This window comes from Myotis myotis, unplaced genomic scaffold, assembly GCF_014108235.1.
Source record: "Myotis myotis isolate mMyoMyo1 unplaced genomic scaffold, mMyoMyo1.p scaffold_m19_p_2, whole genome shotgun sequence".
NCBI lineage: Eukaryota > Metazoa > Chordata > Mammalia > Chiroptera > Vespertilionidae > Myotis > Myotis myotis.
The window spans coordinates 82973411-82993677 of record NW_023416324.1 but is presented as its reverse complement, the minus strand read 5'-3'; the positions used below and the strand labels follow the sequence as shown (position 1 = coordinate 82993677).

The 20267-nt window shown below is 42.5% G+C and overlaps 1 protein-coding gene across 5 annotated transcripts in view; it reads left to right on the top strand.

Annotated features, from left to right (window-relative positions):
- The window catches only part of PHACTR1 (phosphatase and actin regulator 1), a 500199-nt gene that overhangs the window by 391714 nt on the left and 88218 nt on the right, over positions 1–20267 (top strand). For all 5 annotated transcript variants that reach the window (XM_036350306.1, XM_036350310.1, XM_036350308.1 and 2 more), the window contains one exon: positions 14605–14685. In XM_036350306.1, coding sequence (XP_036206199.1) covers positions 14605–14685 — 81 coding nt within the window. The remainder of the gene's footprint in view (positions 1–14604; positions 14686–20267) is intronic.

The window sequence follows — 20267 nt, the reverse complement described above, 5'->3', positions numbered from 1 at the left end:
GAATTAAGGATTGTACGTTTGTCAGCTCCTACTACGCATGCTCCAGTGACTTCAAAAGAAGTGCAAAAATACCCATCAGAAACAAAACGCAGAAGTTGCAATAACAAAGAACGAATGGAATGGCTGAGAATTCACCAAAGGGAGCAGTGTGCTGCTTGTCACGTCTCGCTGCCTTGTCATAACTGGGAGGACTGATGGCATTCTGTAAGAACAAGCAGTGCCTCCAGGAAAGCTTTGAGTAGCACTGTGCTTCTAGACCTTTTTTCTTTATTCAGATGTTATGCAATTCCTTCCTTCTTCACAGTGGTTATGTTTCTCAATTTTTCCAGTTGCTGTTAGGGTGTTTGATGCACAAACCTGCTATTCAGATATTCTGGTTTGTTTTTCAGGAATAGTATTTAGGGACTAAAGGTTGATTTTCCCCCAGTACAGATAAATAATTCATTTCTCCTTTTCGAGGATAATGGGCATTTGACTGTATTTTTTTTTCATCAATAGCTGGCGAATGCCTGGGTGAAGTACAGCCAAACCCAGTGCATCGGCTAGGTGAAACATCTTCTCACAAAGGAGGAGATGATTGAAACACAAATGAACAAAAATTTCTTTGATGTGCAGAATAGCAATGGATTTTCCTAAATTACTTGGACTTTTTCTTAGATTTGGAAATTTTTGACATTCAGTTACATGCAGTGATTATAGGTGGTTTCTTCTTCTCCTCCTCCTCCTCCTCCTCCTCCTCCTCCTCCTCCTCCTCCTCCTCCTCCTCCTCCTCCTCTTCCTCCTCCTCTTCTTCTTCTTCTTCTTCTTCTTCTTCTTCTTCTTCTTCTTCTTCTTCTTCTTCTTCTTCTTCTTCTTCTTCTTCTATCTTCACCCAACGATATTTTTCCCATTGTTTTTTGTTTTTTTGTTTGTTTTTTGTAGAAAGAGTGGAAGGGAGGAAAAGAAGGGAAGGGGAGAGAGAAAGATGTGAGAGAGGCACATCAGTTGGTTGCCCCCCCCACACACATGCTCCCCAATTGGGGCTGGGATGGAACCTGAAACCCAGATACGTGTCCTTGACTGAGAATTGAACCCGAGACCCTTCAGTGCATGGGCTGACGCTCTAGCCACTTAGCCACACTGGCTAGGGCTATGCATTTCTTCTTCATGAGCATTGCTGTTCTGCATTGGTGTAAGTCTTGATGTAGATCTACATTTCAAGGATAGGCACCAAAATACATAGGGAATCTTGCACATTTGTTTCCTGTGTAGTTCTTCCCACCTGAAATGACTGGTGAGAAGTAACTGAGCAGATCTTCACTTTCCTAAACATGACCATTACTTACCATAAGCAGGCATACCTCCGAGATATTGCGGGTTCAGCTCCAGACCCCCATAATAAAGCGAGCGTCACAATAAAGTGAGTCATAATCTTTTTGCTGGATATTGCGGGTTCAGCTCCAGACCCCCATAATAAAGCGAGCGTCACAATAAAGTGAGTCATAATCTTTTTGCTGATGGAGGGTCTTGCCTTCAATTTGTAAAAAAAAAAAAAAAAGCAACATCTGTGAAGTACAATAAAACGAGGTATGCCTGTACTGAGATTAAACATTTGTGCATTTTCTCTGGCCAGTTTAACTTTTTCCTAGAGTGGAGCATGGTCATAATAACAATTGCACTTTCTCATTCAAGGAAAATTGCTAGTATATAACTGCTACTCATAATAGAATGATTTAAGACATCATACTTTATAAGCTATAAAATTCCTTTGCCCAGGAAATAGCAAAAATTATATATTTAGCTCTTCTATGTATACACTATAGCCTATCTATATAAGATTGTTTATTTATAGATAGACTGGACAAATATGAGGCATAATCCTAGCTTCCAAAGGCATAGATGGGCGGTATAATGTGATATTTAAGCATTCACACACTGGAGTCACACGGCTTGGATTCTATTCCAACTGTGCACCTTGGGCAAGCTGCTTGACATCCTCTTTATCTGCAAGATGGACAGAATAGTACCAACCTTGTAAACTTGTTTTGAGACTTAAAGTACTATATGGAAAGTACATAGAGTAGCTCCTAACACATAGTTTGTGTTACCACGGCAACAGAAGGGTGATATCAAGTCTTCACTAGGAATGCCCCTTTCAGACAACATATTGGTCTTAGTGGACATAGTTCTGCATAGTTGTGATTTTTTAATACTTTTCTTCAAAATACCAACTGATTTTAGTTCTGATTAATAAAAACCCTTGGTCTATATGCGGTCTTTCTCTGTTTTATACAGGGTCAGAGAAGCAAGATGTTAAAGCATAAATACCTTAGCCCTGCCTTCTACAGACTTCCTTGCAGCGGGTTGATCTGACCATGAGTAGAAAAACAAGCAGTGAAGCAGCAAGCTATTTCTATTAACTTGGCACCTCAAAAACATTTTGAACAAGGGCCCTATTATCTTTTGGGTAACAGGTGGTAGCTGGGGTATTAAGCTGTTCTGGGCAGGATTTCAGATTCCCATTCTTTGTTGCTATAGGCAGTACACTTCTATCATAAAGCGATCAATAATAATTAGGTGAATGGAATGAAATACTGTGCAGCATTATGCTTCCCACATCTGGAAGGAGAAACTCACTTAACTAGCCCTAAATCAATGACTTTTCTCTTTATTCCTGGGGGCGTGTTGGGCAGCAGAAAACAGGATGGAAATGTGAATTGTGGCTCGGTGCACAATCACAAAACAACTAGCTATTATGACACACTTTTTACAGGTAATAGAAGCAAGCCCCAGAGCATTAAACCTTTATTTCCCACATAAACACTTTCATCACATTGCACTCTCTGTCACTGTAGGGCCATCTGTTTCACATTTAACGGAAAAGCCTGTCATATGAGGTGGTATATCGGCAAAAGGACAAAGTGAAGGCTATAATCAGGGCTTAACGTAGACTACTTTTCAGCTCTTGGTTTTATTAAATCATGTTATGCTATGTTCCATAAGAGGTGGGGTGGGGGGCAGTAAATGAAGGAGTTATTTCTTTTGTGGCATAGATCTCAGTAGAGAAAAGTAATGCCTAAGTGCTGTTAGAATTTGATTTGAAGTTTCCTGTGCAGATTGGGGTGGGAGATAAAGAAAATGGAATTTGCAACTTGTAGCATCAACTTTCCTCAGGGCACTCCCCAACCTGAGGAGCCTGATCCTTGCAAAACTACTTCCCATAAGTTGCTTCTTGCTTGTCACTTCAAGAATGGGCTCCAAGAACAGTCATCCTATTTTCAAAATTCAGAATTATTACTTCTGCAAAATTATTCACCTCTAAAACTTGCTGCCAACATTCACCACCTGCCCCCCGGCTCCCCCCCTCCCCCCAAAAAATACTCCAGATCTCAGTCTCGCTACCTAGAGACCTGCAAGCGTTAGGAGCAGCCCTCTACACTCTGGTCTGACCTATTTGAACAAAAGACCAGGAAAAGACTTGTGGCTTCTACTGCCTTATAATCACCCTTTCTTACATTAACAGGAGTTAGTTTGCTGGCCAACTGCATAATTTCATTATATGGTGGCTGAGTTTTTTATTCCCCTTTGGAGACTATTGCAACAGTACAGAGAGAAGCAGGGTTAGTAAGAATGTCTTCTTAATGTTTTTATTTTGGAAAATAGGACACATTGAGAAAATGCATCTAGCTTCAACATACAGTTTAATAGATGGTTATGAAGTAACACTAGGTAAGCACTGCCCAAATCAAAAAAGAAAATGTGGACAGCACCCGGAAGCCGCTTAATGTGCCTTTCTAATTGCAGTTCCCCTCCCACCCAAGGTAGCGCTAGCCTGATTTTTAGTGTGGCCATATCCTTTCTTTCCTCTGCAGTTTTAAATTCAGCGATATGTACCTCTGAACCACATATTTAGTTTTGTCAGCTCTTCAACTTTACACAGGCAGAGTCAGTATATGTGTTCTTTCGCGCTGCTCTGTTCACTCAACATTACTTGTAAGGTTCATTCATTTACTTTTTATTTTGAAAATTTTCAAACATAAGTGAAGTTGAAAGAACTGTATGATGATCATATTATATAGTTGTATAGTTATATGACCATCACCTAACAGTTACTTGATTTGACCATATTTGTTTTTCTTCTGAAATGTTTTAAAATAAATTACTGAATTCTCTAATTATGCATCTTTTTTAAAAAATAAGAAAAATGTTCTCTATAACTACAAGACCATTATAATACATAGCAAAACTGATAATAATTTCCTAATATTTTCTTATACCCAGTCCGTATTCATATCTTTCCAGCTGACCCCAAAATGCTTTTACAGTTTTAACCAAAATCCATTTATAAATCCACAGAGAATGTACTTTTAACAGCACAACTTACAGCTTAAAATGAATCTGTGATCCTCCCTTTTTCCGATCACTTTGTTAGTGGCTAGAGCTCCTGTGGGACCTGGCTGTGGGCACATCTCCCACGGTATTGAGAACAAATCACCCCCTTCTGTGCTAATGGCCCAGTCCCACTCCCATGCTCTGACTCCAGAGGAATTATACTGTCTGAATTACTGTCAGAAGGAAGTGCCTAATATCAATTATGTCCAACCCAAAATTGTTATTTGGGGCAGATAGTATGTGGTACTGAGCTGCTCAAGGTTAAACAAGTCTAGTCTTTATTTATCTGGGGAATGCGTGGGGGCGGCCCATCAGGAGGCTCATTGGAATGCAGATCTCCTACCAGCTCAAGTTCCCATCAGGAGGACAGTAGGTAGAGGGCTGGTCCCTTTGCTCCATCAGCATCTTCAGGTCAGTCATGCCTTGCTCAGTGATATTGCAGGACTTCGGGTTTTCGTTGCGTTTGATATGGACCTTTACTGGAAAACTCTTGACAGAAGAGTTAGACGGATGGACCTCCCTGGTTCCCTTGCTTCCTACAACCTGGTATTTAGATCAGCATCTCCCGGACATTCTCTTCAGAGTGGCAGTCCATGGTACTCCATGAAAGGGTCACATTGTCAGATGAATTTGGGAGAAACACCGGGTCAAACTGAGTCAAGCAGCTTTCTTCACTGTAGGTATTTTTGTGCTAATGACCATTGTGATTCTCCATGGCCCATTGCGTTTCCCTAAACTATTGTCCTCAGAACCCTTTCTCAGAGCATCTAGGCGTTTATTATTCTGCACAACAGACTTTAGAAAGTGCTGTTCTAGATGACTTAGATGTAATCACAAACAACAGGAAATAAACAATCTCACCTCCTACCTCATGGGCCATGAAGAGTTTATTCACCCTAGCGAGGCGTCATTACACAGAACAATATCAGAGACAAGGAACTTGGCCCATGTCTCCCTCCACTTACACATTCGCTGACGTTCATGCTGTAACAATGGGGATTCAGGATCTGTGACTGTTATCATCTGATGAGGACAGGTAAGCCTTAGGTTCTTTTAGATGGAATTTCCACCTGGTCTGGCATTTTAGAGGGGGGAAATTCTAAACTGGTCAGTGTCTCTGATTCTGAGGATCACTTGGCCTTAATGGACAAATATTTTTTAATTCATTTTGAATTAATAATTCAATAAGCTTTTCTTAGGTACTCAAGTTCTTAAAAACCTTCTTGCCTAGTTATTCCATATTTGGCAAGTGTTTAGATATTCATAGGACTCTTGAGCATTTTCTGAGTTAGTAAAGAGCACAATATTCAGTGCTCATACGAATTGCTTCTAGATTAATATGAGTTCTTGAACATGTTTACCCATCCTGCCTGAAACTAGACATGTAGAGTTGTCTTCCTTTTTACTTTCTCTTCTTTTTCAATATAGCATTTAGATTGACAACCGTGTTGCTCTTCTCATCAGTTTCCTTTTGAAGTGAGAGATCAACTGACATTTGCCATTTGATCTTTCATAACGGAAGACCTCCAGGCTTACCCACTTCTCCAAATCCTTGCTTTCTTGTATAAATCTAATTTGAAACAGATCCTCTCCAACTTACATAAATGAAAGCATTTTCTCTGGAGATGGGGTAAATGTGGGCTGAGGCATCATATCCTCATTACTCATGAAGTCAGATGGGAGTGGAGCTGCGGCCTAGACTCTCAAGGCTCACTCCGTTTGTCACTTGTAGATTTCTAGCCTAAATGCATTTTCACTGGAGTTGTAAGATTTTAAAAGGGTAAAAGCCACAGGTTTTACTTACAGGTTGACTATTTTAATGACTGAAGGTATAAGAATCTACAGTAAGCTACTGAAAATTTCATCATTTCTCAGTTGTTTTCCCTCTTCAACCTTCTCTTCCCTACAGAATATAATGTAAAGGTAGTTGAGCAAAGAAATCAACAGAGATCAGTTATCCTAGAGAAAAGTATAAGTAGGTCCCTGCTATGTTACTCTGAGTAGAACCAAATGACTTGTGCCAGCATCAATATTGCTTTTTTCCATTTCCTCCGTTTTAAAATAATGCAATACTTAATGTTAGAAAATATTAGTTCTTTCCTTCCATCAGTACTGCCCTGCCCAGAAATTGTATATCTAGTGATATGTTTAAAAAATTCTTACTCCTGTTCACATGCATGCCTGAGCAATTATATTTACAGTAGCAATGTTTGTATACCCCAAATTGGAATCAACTTACATTTACTTCAGTTGCAGATGGTTAAATAAAGTATGGTGCTCATTGCCCATGTGATGGTGTGCGCTGCTCAGAAAGAATGAGGTGCTTCTGCATGTGCTGATGGGAAGAGCTCTAAAACATGCTGATAAATGAGAGGGGGAAAGACTGTAGAAAATGTGAGCGTAAGGAGTCCTTTCATTTTTTGAAACTATATATACAGTTTTAAATATATGTGGGGGATGAGTATATGGGAAAGAGGGAGTGAAGGAGGGTGGAAAGGAGAGAGCCAGTATCAAAGGAGGCCAATAGGGCAATTTGGTGAGCTGGGTCTATGGAAGGAGGCAGGTGTAAAAGGACTTTGTTTCCTCTATTTTATTTGGATTATTTAAAGTGAAAATATTTTCATAAATAAAAAATAAAAGCATATTGTGTATGCAGAAAGTAAGAAGAGAAAGCCTAATTATTTTTAACAAATTCATCCAATCCAGGCATTGACTAAGGAGAATGAGCCCATTCAAGATCCCTATTTTAAATTCATCGACATCAAAGAAGCTTGGATTCCTTGGCTTGGCACAAGGAACCCGTGTGGATGAGGAGACTAGGAAAATAATTAAGGCGAGATGATGGGGAACGGGCTTTCAGTAAATGTGCCATGGACTGCAGTGATGGCTCAGAAGAACTTACAAAAGTGATTAGACTGAAACTACTGTCACTCCATTATCCATTAGTCTCCGGGGTCTGGGGGAATTTGCTGCCTAGGATCAGTTTTTCACCAGCCTTTCCATTTGTAAAGCGCTTGCTCAAATATAAACACATTTTTAAAAAATAGATTGGAACATAAAGCTGTGGAAACTCCCCTAGTTATTTCTCTTTGCTTACAAACCAGTGCAAGGATGGGTGCTTTTAAAACATAGCTCTTATGATTATTCAGGTGTGGGCCAGCAGATCAGGAGACACCTGCCATTGACAAGATAGTTTTCTAGACTCACAGATCCCAAGAGGAAGGGTTACGCCATGCCACGGGGGCCATATGGGGAAGCAGCGCTAGCCTAGAAAGGATCTGTCAGGAGACAGAGAGAGTGGTAGGAAAACATGGGCAAGAACCTTTTATTGTAGCTTCTATGGGAAGTAATGGTAAGCAGGATCACTTAGCTAGTTTGAATCATTTTAGCAACCTGTGGGGCACAGGGACAGTCTCTAGTGATCTGTTAGTTGCCCCAGTGGTTCTTAGGGCAAGAGGGAACAGAGGCCTATAGAACTGATAAAGGAGGTGGTTGAGGATGTGGGCTCTGGATTGGTTGGTTTGCATATGAAAGGTGCACTCTTAGGCCAGTCCTTCACTCTCTGTATGAATTGGCTAGCCCTGGGAGGGACAGCCTCCTCAAGATAAGCAAGGCCCCAAGACCTCAAGACTTCAAACATCCAGAAAACAAAAAGGCATAGAATAACTGCCTTCAAGGTTTTCTGCGTGGTTTTTATAGTAAGGTAGAGTTTGATGGCAAACTTAGAAAGTCGTCCTTGGACTTGCCAAGCTTTGATATGGTTTTTGGGGATGCCATTGTGGGCTATTTTTGGTACAGTGACTGAGAAATCCCTCTCCCACTCATTTCAGGCAGGACAGGTGTGTGAAGCTTCCTTTGATGTGTTTGGATCTACTCAACTAATTTTTTTTTTGTCAGTCTATAAAAGCAAATAGTCATTTTTTCCCTTTTCCTAACCTTTAGGCTATCTCAGGGTTGGCATAGAAACTTAGACTGGATGTCCCTAAATTAGTCTTTGCACATTTGCTGGCTTATGCGATTTTGTTTTAGTGTTTTAGTTCCCATAGGACCATCTCGAAAGCCTATGATAGTGTCCCACATTTACTGCAGCCAGGAAACATAGTTCTGTTCTAAAGGCCAAGGAGCTGTATTGGCACTGTCTGAGCTGTGTCTTCATTTTGAGGGGTAATCAGAGTCCTGCTTTTTATATGGTATTTTGGTACCACCATGTTAGACATTAAAAATTATTTATAGAAATTTGCCATTATGTGCTATATTTCCAGTCCTTTTATTTTAATGTTGTCCCCTTGCTTAACATGGCCTAAAGTTTATTAATATAACTAGAAGCCCAGTGCACGAATTCGTGCACCTGTGGGGTTCCTCAGCCTGGCCTGCGGGATTGGACCGAAACTGGCTCTCCACCATCCCCCGAGGGGTCCCGGATTGCGAGAGGGCACAGGCCATGCCGAGGGGCCCCACCGGTGCACGATCAGGGTCGGGGAGGGACACAGGAGGTTGGCCAGCCAGGGAGGGACTGCAGGAGGGTCCAGGGTGTGTCCAGCCCGTCTTGCTCAGTCCCAATCGGCCAGACCCCAGCAGCAAGCTAACCTACCGGTCGAAGCGTCTGCCCCTGGTGGTCAGTGCATGTCATAGCCACTGGTTGACTGGTTGACTGTCTGCCCTCTGGTGATCAGTGCACATCATAGCGAACAGTTGAGCAGCCTTAGCATATCATTAGCATATTATGCTTTGATTGGTTGAACAGCCAAGTGGTCAACCAGACACTTAGCATATTAGGCTTTTATTATATAGGATTGTCTGCTTAGATTTACTAATTTTAACTGATGTTTTTGCCATTATTGGAATTTTTCCTTGTGGTCACTTTTTTTTTCTGCTTCTTAACAGCTTTATTGAGGTAAAATTTACATGCCTTAAAATTAACTCACTATAAGTGTACAATTCAAAGATTTTAGTAAACATTAAGAGTTGTGTGACCATCACCACAATCCAGTTTTTTAACCAAAAACGTTTACACCAGAATGTTTCCACATGTGGTCACTCAATTTATACTGCCTTGTGCTTTAGTAATGGAATAACATTAGAGGGAGGAACCCTTATACTTTAAATAGATTTTCTTATTTTAAAATAAGTCCTTATTGACTTTATTTTTCATTTATACGAAAATATTACTCACCCATATGCTTTTTGCCAACAAGACCGTTTCTCAGTTTTCTTTTTTTAAAGAGATGGATAGGTTTATTCTTTTAACTTCCTTTGCCCACCTCTCAAAGACCAAGCACTGCCCGGTGGATTGGCTCACCATCATGCTCGAGTCCCATTTATCTGATGTGTTCCTGCCGTGTTTCGAGCAGGAATAGTACACGTTACCTCTTCCGTTTTCCCCAATGCATTGCTCCTCTTCTTCTGGCTTCTTTAACTTTTCATAACTTATCTTTTTTGTTTTATTATCTTTTTTTGTTTTTTAATTACAGTCAACATATTAGTTTCAGGTGTATAGCATAAGGATTAGACATTTATATAACTTACAAGGTGAGCACCGCAATAAGTCTAGTACCCACCTGACACCATCCATAGTTATTACAATATTATTGGCTATAGTCTCTAGGCTGTACTTCACATCAGTAAGCTGTGGCTGTTTTTATAACTGGCAGTTTTCACATCTTAATCCCTCCCCCCTTTCACCCCGCCTCATCTGGCAACCATAAAAGTGTTCTCTGTATCAATGAGTTTATTTCTGTTTTGTTTGTTTAATTTTCTTTCTTAGATTCCACACATAAGTGAAATCATGTGGTATTTGTCTTTCTCTGTCTGACTTATTTCACATAGCATATTACTCTCTAGGTCAAACCATGTTGTCACAAATGACAAGATTTCATGGTTTTATGCTGAGTGATATTCCAGTGTATGTATGTACCCTATCTTTTTTATCCATTTATCTTTTGATGGCCACTCAGGTTGCTTCCATATCTTGACTTTATTTTTTCTTTTTGAGGGAGGATTGGACCTAGCCTTGGTGAGCTGGTCATTATATTTCCCCCACATTAAATCCTCTTCTCCCTGTGTTTTATGGCTCCATAGTAGACCAGCTCAAATGATCTGAATTGACCGCCTGCACCTAACAACCCACTTTATTTCACTCCCTGGAGCGGTAGTGAGTTTGTCTTTGGTCCCATTTAAACTTCGCTCTAACTTTGGAAGGGCTACTAGAAACAAGATTTAAAAAGAGGCATCACACATACCTTGTTAAAAGAGATAGTGAGTAAAGAGTGCCTTAGAAGGGAGACGCTCCTAAAACTAAAGTGTAATTATGTCATTTTACCATGATGTTGAGCCCCAAACAAGCTAATCACAAAATTGCCTTCCAGTTTTAGAGCCTTATACATCAGGTAATATTTAGAGCCTGATATACATTATAGCCATCTTCATAACAATGTGGTATCATGGGGGGCGGGGGGGTAGGAGGGGACTAGAGGGAAGAGGCATTAACTTGCTTAGCACCACACACTTACTGCTGTGTGGCTCTGAGAAAGTTAATTTTTCTGGGCCTCAGGTACTTTACCTGTAAAATGGGGATGATAATATTTCACAGGATTGTGGTAAGTATTGTGGAATGCGTTAAATTACATGACATTCCACCCTTCTCAAAATGATCTGGGCAAAGGGTTCTGAACTAGGAAATGCACAAAGCCAGAGAATAAATAAGCCATCTCTTCCAAGAATGTCAATCAAACTTAGAAATGTGTGGTGGTGGGCAGGGAATATTTCGTATTTACATAAGAGCAGATACATTATGTGAGGTCTATCTTAGTTCTTAAGGGAAGACTCGATACGTTAAAGAAATGGCATGCTTAGGACAGGCAGCTTCAGTCATACCCCTGGCGCCCCTGGCGTCACTCCTTGGCCATCAGGAGTCTTTCCATGGGAAAGGTGAGAAGCACTGGTACATGAGAGAGTCTAGCAAAGTCAGTATCACACAGCACAGTCTCATTTAACTCCCATCCTCATCTTATGAAGGATCCAACTACATTTCCCTACACATGCTTGATGTCTCCTCTTAGGCATGGCTAACACTGAGCTCTCCATCATCCCTCCAAACCTGATTCTCACCCTGGGTCCCCTACCTTAGTAATGGACAGACACCACCATCCATTCAGCTATGCAAGTCAGGAACCGATGGAGTTGTCCTTGACCCCTCTCTCTTTCCTTCACATCCCACGTCTAATCCTTCACTTTAAGTCATGGCATCAATGCCACCTTCAGGTGTCCTGAATGTGTCCTTTGGCTCCAACTCCGTCACCAGCATCTTAGTCTAAACTGCCATCATTGCCCTAACTGGTTTGGTTCAGTGGATAGAGCATTGGCCTGTGGACTCAAGGGTCCCAGGTTCAATTCTGGTCAAAGGCATGTATCTTGGTTGCGGGCACATCCCCAGTGGGTAGTGTGCAGGAGGCAGCTGATCGATGTTTCTCTCTCATTGATGTTTCTAACTCTCTATCCCTCTCCCTTCCTCTCTGTAAAAAATCAATAAAATATATTTAAAAAAATAAAAAAATAAACTGCCATCATCTCCTGCCAAACTGACTTAATCGCCTACCACTTGGCCTACTTCCGACCCATTTTTCTCACTAAAGTGGATATGATCTTTCAGATACTCAGCTAGTGTCATTTATTCCCACTGTCCTTAGAGTAACACGGTCCATGAGGCCCTGCATGCTCTGGCCCCTCTGCCCATCTCCACCTGGTGCTGGTGGCTGCAGTTACATCAACTTGCTCTCCTTTTGTCCTCGGCACCGTGATTTCTCCATCGAGAACCACTGCCCAGCCTGCTAGGTCTGGAGTGTTTCCCCGAAGCCCATGCCTGATGGTCATTTGCTGAGACCATGTATCTTCCTCTTCCAAACTCAGCTCAGAGGTCTCTTCCTCAGAAAAACCGTTTCTAATGCTCCAGCTTAATTATCATACGTTCTGGTAGAACCATGTCCCTTTCTTTTAAGGGGCCTTCTCTCAGCTTGTAATCGCACATTAAGTAATGTCATTTGGTGACTGTAAATTCTATGAGGGTAGGGACTGTCCCTTTGGTCACCATCACCTCCGGACCTAGCAGAGTGGCTTTCCCCACCGGCAGCAGGTCCCTGTTGCTGAGTGAGTGCCATGAGACAGCTGAGGTCCTGACGGCCCAGTGTGTGGCCTGAGGCTGTCTGTGTTCTACGGATACTTGCAGCCTGGGAACTCCATGCCCAGGGCCTGCCCCTCTTGCTGCAGGTACTCTGTTCAGCACTGTGGATCCAGTCCATCCACTTTATTCTGTGGTTTTGAAAAGCCCTGGGAAACCCCATTCTGTTCAAGAGAAATCTGTTCAATGTATGTGGTTCCGTACAGGGTGGCAAAGCGCATCTTTGTGTCACCCACAAGACCTGGTAACAAACTTCTTGCTTAACACCCCGCCCTCACCCCCCTACCCCCACCCCTACCCGTCTCCCCTTGCTCTCTTTTCCCACTGTGCCGCAGCCAGTCTTTTTAAAGCAGGCAGGACTTTCTAACCTAGCTGGAGACTCTTCTCTTTCCCTTCTCTGGTTGTTCCTCTTCTGCATAAAGAACATCTTTCTGCTCTCCTGCCACCGTGTAGCATGCCATTGGGTATGGGTCAAAACTCCTCCATCGCCCCCAAATCAACACTGCTCCACTGCTCCAGGGTCCCTACACCCCACCGCTGATGCTTGTCCTCCCGTACAACCCTCCTGCCCTCCCCTCTGTGGGTATATATCTATATGTATCTGTTTTATTATTATGTTCTCAGTAAGCTATATACAAGTGTAGCCTAACTTGACATTTCTTTTTCTGTCTTGTACCCCTTAATTCATTGTAAGTTAACAGAAAGAGTTAGAACATAACTTTTTTAAAATAGTAAGTCCCAAAATATATCATCAGTGATTTTCAGTCTTGATATGGCTGAGAATAGCCCAGAGAGCTTTCTGTTACAATACAGATGTCCAGGTCCCACCTGAGCCTTTTACATCATAGTAGCTGGGGCTGAGCGCATCCCAGACGTGCAGAGTGGCTAAGGTCACAGCCCTTGGGTATCCGAGATAGAGTCGCAGCCCCTGTTCCCTTGCTGGCTTCCTAGTTTTATTGGTGTTATTTGCACTAAATTATGCTGTGTGTGTGTGTGTGCGTGTGTGTGTATGTGTGTGTGTGTGTAAGAGGGAAGGAGAGAGAGAGACAGAGAGACTAGTCTGTATCTGAATTTGTCTACATAAAATAGTTTCCTTGTTTTATAACTGGCTTTTCCCCCTGAATATAACTGTGTATTGAAATGATGTGGATATTCTCAAACTGACAAAAGCAACCAAAATCACATGCCTTCCCTGCACTGGGTATTCACCCAGAACCGCAGAGTCAGCTGCTGGAATGGCTTTCTTATGGGCCGCTCCCTGCTCCGCCCACCTTGGGCCCCAGGCCTGCCTTTAGTGCTGCCCCTCACTGCCCCACTTCTGTGCCCTCTTTCCACTTGAATTGCCCTCTGTCATGCCCATTGATTCGAGAGGAAATCTCCCTTCCCCTCCTCAGTTCCCACCTGCTGGAGTTTTTGAGTTCCCGGGGGGGGGGGGGGGGTGCATTTTGGTGATTGAACAGTTCATTCCTCACTCAGGGGCTCCAACTTGGAGGGTAGAGAGGACAGCAGTAGTCCTCTGTCTCTCCATCCGAAGAGCTCACTAGGAGATAATTTCATACCATTTTTGTAATAGCCAAGGAGCAAAAACTCCTCAGTGAGGCCAGATCTACATGAACTAGAGCTTTAAGAAAGAAATCCCAGCTATGAAAAAATACCATACTCAGGAAACGTGCTGCGAGGCAGAGGTTAAACTGAGATCAGAGGTAGTGTTTCTGATTTGAATCCTGGTTCCTCTTCTCAGTGACCTTGTGACTGACAGGTGGTTGAGCTTCTCTCTGCTACAGTTTCCTCAACCGTAAATCAGGATTCAGTAAAATGAAATAATGCCTACCTCGTAGGTAATTTGAAGATCGTTTTAAAAATTAAGTGAAATGTCTGATTAAAATACTGATCATAGTATCATTATAATGTTAGGTGATATCATTAACTTTTTACTAGTAAAGTAGAATTTACACAAACTTTCCCATACGTTACATTTCAATATGTTGAAATATGATTCCTTTGAAAACGGTTTTTGTTGCCTATTCACAACCGCTTCTCTGTTTGTGTTTTGCTTGCAGCGCTGGAAAGGAAAATATCCATGAGGCAAAGCAGAGAGGAGCTGATAAAACGAGGAGTCTTGAAGGAAATTTATGACAAAGGTAAGGGGAACTGGTCCACCCTCCATGGGCTGGGAAGGCGTGCATGGAGTCTGGGTGCGTGTTTCTCGGAGTTGGATACAGTTTTCTGCATCACTTTATCAGGGTTTGAACCTGTAAAACTCCAGACAGTTTTGGAGAGAAAAGAGAATGTGGCAGACGGTGATATAAGCTGTCAGCATTATATGAGGCGGGGACACAAGCTCCCTTGTTCTCAGCATTGGAATCAAACCACAGGATGCTAAGAAAAATGACATGGCTCCAGGAATGATGTGGGTACTGCTTGTGAGCCTACTGGTGTTCGAATACACACAGCTGGGGTGAATGTAATTGCTTAAGCTCTTTCAGACACTGGGGTTCCCAAGACAAGTGTCAGAAATCCCCAGCATCTAGAATTTCCCTAACAGATTTTTCTGGACAGTCCACTTTCCCACAATAAGAGAAATCAAAGTGAGTAAAATTATAAAGTAAAACTGTGCATATGTGATATTTCAAAAGCCAATAGTTACAGCGATTCCGGTGTTCTGTGAATGTGTCCACTAGTGTTTGCCAATGAATACTGCGTGTCTTTGGCTTATTGGATTACTGCCTTTGAATCAAATGCATGGAGTGGTTCACACAGTATAGTAACTATTCTTCACTCCTTTTTTCTAAGAGTTTTGCTATTTTGAGTTGCACTCTCTGTTCTCTCCCAGGGCCACACATCACTGAAAGCTTTAAGTGAAATGACAGGCTGCTGGTTCCAATCTTGTAATTGTCTGTTTCACATCTTCTTACTCCGGGCTAGTGTTATTTGATGGGCCGTATTATTGGAGCACATAGTCTGCTCTAAAGATCCATCTTGATAACAAGGGTGATCCTGTAGTTCTGACAACACAGCCCGTCTGCCCTGCTGTTGTAGGTCTTCTGCAGGCCTCGTTTGTGTTCCGTTCAGAAAGGCAGGTGTGTTTCCGCCTGCGGTGCCGCTCTCTGGCGCCATCTCTTTTCAGTGAGTCGGTCCCTACTCCCTGGTGCGTTTCACTCGTCCGTTCCTGTTGCGGGGCTTCCCGGTGGCGCTGTTCGAGTATTTTCTCCTGGCACAACGTGCTGCCGAGAAATGGGACAAGCAGGAAGAGGCACCGCTCTGGCCCTGCTTCATGGCAGGGGATCTGGAGGCAGGATGTGAAGTCATACTATTTCAAATGACCTTCTATAATCCTCAGAGCCCCCTGGGGCCAAGGAATCCTTATGTGGAGCCAGTTTATCCTGCTTCTGAGGAAGGCCACACCCAAGCACAGCTTCTCTGGTTGAGTAAGCTTTCCAAGGAAAGAGAATCCATAATTTTGTCACTTTTCTCCAATGTCTTGCTTTCTGTACAAAATCCCAAAGCCTTTCTCATACCGACCTTAAGTCTTCATGCTTCATTCCAAACTCCTTTCTTCATATTCACTCCCTAGGAGAGATGGTAGGGGATCCTATGTAATAAAACCCTAATATGCAAATTGACCAAACAGCCCGAAATACTGGTGGAACAACTGGTTGCTATGACATGCACTGACCACCAGGGGGAAGATGCTCAATGCAGGAACTGCGCCCCCTGGTGGCCAGTGCACTCCCACAGGGGGAGTGCTGCTCAACCAGAACCAGGCTCATCGCTGGCCAACGCAGCGCCAGTGGTGGGAGCCTCTCCCGCCTCCACTGCCGGTGGGCAGTAAGGAGCAAGGGGTCCCAGAATGCAAGAGCCCCGGACTGCAAGAGGGATGTCTGCCTGCTGGCTTAGGCCCGATGCCCTATGCCGGCAGGCAGACATCCCCCAAGCAGTCCCGGACTGCGAGAGGGCGCAGGCCAGGCTCAGTGGATAAAGCATCAGCCTTCAGACTGAAGGGTCCCAGGTTCAGTCTGGTCAAGGGCACATGCTTGGGTTGCTGGCTTGATCCCCAGTAGGGGGCTTGCAAGGGGCAGCCAATCAATGATTCCCTGTCATCATTGATGTTTCTATCTCTCTCTCTTTCTCCCTTCCTCTCTGAAATAAATAAAAATATATTAAAAAGAAAATTTAAAAAAATATATGATTCTTGGGTGGGGCTGTGACACAATTCAGTCCATAACAACATGTAAAGTTAGAATCGTAGCTATCATTCCATAAATTCTCAAGAAATTGTTACCATACCATTATCAGTAGTAGTCTCATCATTATCATCATTATTGACATTTTTTAAAACTCTTTACATGCCTTACCCTAGGTCAGTAGGCCCAGGAGTTAGGAGGGAACATCATTGTCCCCTTTTATCCGAGGTGCAGAGATCTCCCACAGTGGTCTTACCAATGAGCATTTCTGATTTCTTAGGATATAGTCCTAGAAGTGGGATGATTGGGTTAAATGGGAGTTCTGTTTTTAATTTCTTGAGGAAACTCCACAGTGGCTGCACCAATCTGCATTACTGTCAGCATTATATTAGGGTTTCCTTTTCTCTACACCTCACCAACACTTGCCGTTGGTTGATTTGTTGATGATAGCCATTCTGACAGGTGTGAGGTGATATCGCACCCCTATGTTCATAGCAGCACAGTTTACAATAGCTAAGACTTGGAAACAGCCTCAGTGCCCATCAGCAGATGAGTGGATTAGAAAACTGTGGCACATCTACACAATGGAATATGACACTGCTTTAGAAAAGAAAGAACTCTTACCATTTGCAACAGCATGAATGGACCCGGAGAGTATTATGCTGAGCAAAATAAGCCAGTCAGAGAGAGATAAGTATCACATAATCTCACTCAGATGTGGAATCTAATGAACCAAATAAATTTATGATCAAAAATAGACCCAGAGCCACAGAAGCATGAACAGACTGATGAACTTCAGAGGGAAGGCAGAGGAGAGTGGTGGGAAGATATCAACCAAAGAACTTACATGAATACTGTATAACCTGTGGACACAGACAGCGGGGTGGTGAGGGCCTGGGATAGGAGTGGGCTGGAAGAGGTTAATAGGGGGGAAAGGAGGACCTATGTAATACTTTCTATAATAGAGATTAAAAGAAAGAGGGGAAAAAAATGGTCTTACCAATGTCAGTGGCCGAGGAGAATCCAGCCCCCTGAGGCCTGGTTTAATGTCTTTCTCACGCCTCCAACCTGCCTCCCCTCAGTCTCCAAATGGGTTGCTTTCCTGTGATTCATTCTTTTCTTTCTATGACATCATTCACCTCACTGTATCTGGGATTCTTATGGGTAAAACAAATTAAATTATTGCACACCCTGAGTGAACAGCAAGTGGCAAAGAGACCTTAATCGTTTATCAAATTGTTCACTTCAAAGATAAATTTCCTAGATTTGGAGAAGCCATTCCATATGCCTGGCTGGCAGTTCCTCATTATGCACCACCTCTTGTGTTAGCAAATGTGACTCTAGTCACCTGGCGGCAGAATGGTGTCCACCAGAGATGTGTGGTCCCTGACAGCTGCCCACTGATTTTTCACTCCCGTGTCAGCGGGCGGCCGAGCGCAGCTGCAAGGCCCCCTCTCACGCTGCAGTCACGTTGTTTTGTGCTAACATGGTCGAAAGCAGTTTAACTTAGGTAGATAAGCTTTTCCCTTCCAGCTTCCTGCGCATTATTGATTTTGCTTAGTAATAGCCCATTCGTTCATAGAAAGGATAAAAATACACTGTAGTGATTTGAAATTTGTCACTTTGGGGGCAGCAGGGCGAACTCAGAATTAATGAGGTTTTATTTCTCTGCCAGAGCTCCTCAGACTCTTGATACTTTTCTCAGCAGGTTAGAATCCCAAACCGGACCATAAATTCAAATCAGGCAAAATGAGAGCTCGGGTTGAAGAGGCAGTGTTACCCCAAGTGTCTGTAGCAGCTAGTCCCGGAATTCCTCACTCACTACAATATGTCAGAAGTGGGGAGCATACGCTCCTCAGTGGCTCGTAACTTTTAATTGGTTTACACAAAAATCCCGTAAGTGTAGAGTCCAAAGGAGCTTTAGGTTAAAGTTTGGAGACCAGAGAAAATCATTTTATCCTTGGGTGTATACTGAGACCATGTGAGAATGTGGCTATCTTTAAAAACTATATAATAAAAAAGTTTTTAATTATGTTAGTCGTGATGTGTATAGGAGCATAAAATTATAAATTGTTTTTCTCCCGTTTTCTAAATTTTCCAGAATACTTATATAGCAGTGGGGTGAGGTTCAAACATTAAATATAAAAATGCTAAATCAATGGTGGAACATAATCTATAATTTGATGGACAGGTTATTTTTAACTGTTTATCCCCCAATCTCATGGCCTCTTTGTTTGTGAACTAAAACTCAAGGATTCCCCTACGCCCCTGGGACATTCATTGGTTCATTCAGAAAATTGGTGTCGAGCTAAAGTGATAACCAAAACAGTGAAATCCTCACCTTCGAGGAGTTCACATGCTACTACAGGGAATAATTAAACAAATATGTGATATATTGTCAAGGAGTGATAAACACTATGTAAGAAAATAAAGCAGCCAGCTAAAGAGACAAACTCAGAGGGAGAATGATAATTTGAGGTAAATGCAATCATGGAGGACCTATGGAGGAGGTGATATTTGTACAGAGACCTAAATGAAAGATCAGTAGCTGAAACAGCAGCATTGATCCTACTTCAAAACAAATTGTAACCTAATTCATGAGCTCTTAAGTTTTTTAAATTAACTCCCTGTTTCTTTAAAATTAAAACTTCTGTATTGCATTTGCCTCTCTCAGTTCTCATAAATCAGAGCACATCATCCCTGCTCAAAGCATGCAGTGGCTCCACATTTAAGAAAAATTCCAAGTTCCCAGGACAGTACGAAGCCCTCCACACCTGGCCCTCCAACCCCTAAGTTGCTTCAACTCCCTGGCCATACCTCCTGGTAACTTTCTCTCTGTGGCCTCTCTCCATCCCTGCTGTCCAACCCTAGAGGTTGGCATGGCCACGCCCTCTTCCCAGAATCCTCTTCCCCAGATCTCCATCCACATGGTTCACTTCTTTTTCAGTCTTTGCTCAGATGTCACCTTCTCAATGAAGCTTACCCTAGGACAGTGATGGCAAACCTATGACACACATGTCAGAGGTGACACGCGAACTCATTTTTTTGGTTGATTTTTCTTTGTTAAATGGCATTTAAATATATAAAATAAATATCAAAAATATACATCTTTGTTTTACTATGGTTGCAAATATCAAAAAATTTCTATATGTGACACGGCACCAGAGTTAAGTTAGGGTTTTTCAAAATGCTGACACGCCAAATTCAAAAGGTTTGCCATCACTGCCCTAGGACCACCAGATTTTAAGTTGCCATCTCCTTCCCTAAGTTCTCAGTTCTCTGTCTCTGCTCTACTGTTTTCTTTTTCTCTTATCACCTTCAAACATGCTCTATAAATTGTTTATCGTGCTCATCTTTTTCTCATCTGTCTCATCTTATTGAAATGAAGTTCTATCAGGCCAGGCAGGATCTTCGTCTGGTTTGTTCACTGAGATAGTCCAAGTGCCTAAGATGGTGCCTGGGACATAGTTGATGCTCAGTATATGTTCACTGACAGAACAACACGTGCAGCAGACCCGAGGCTCTCTGCAGGCTCGTGT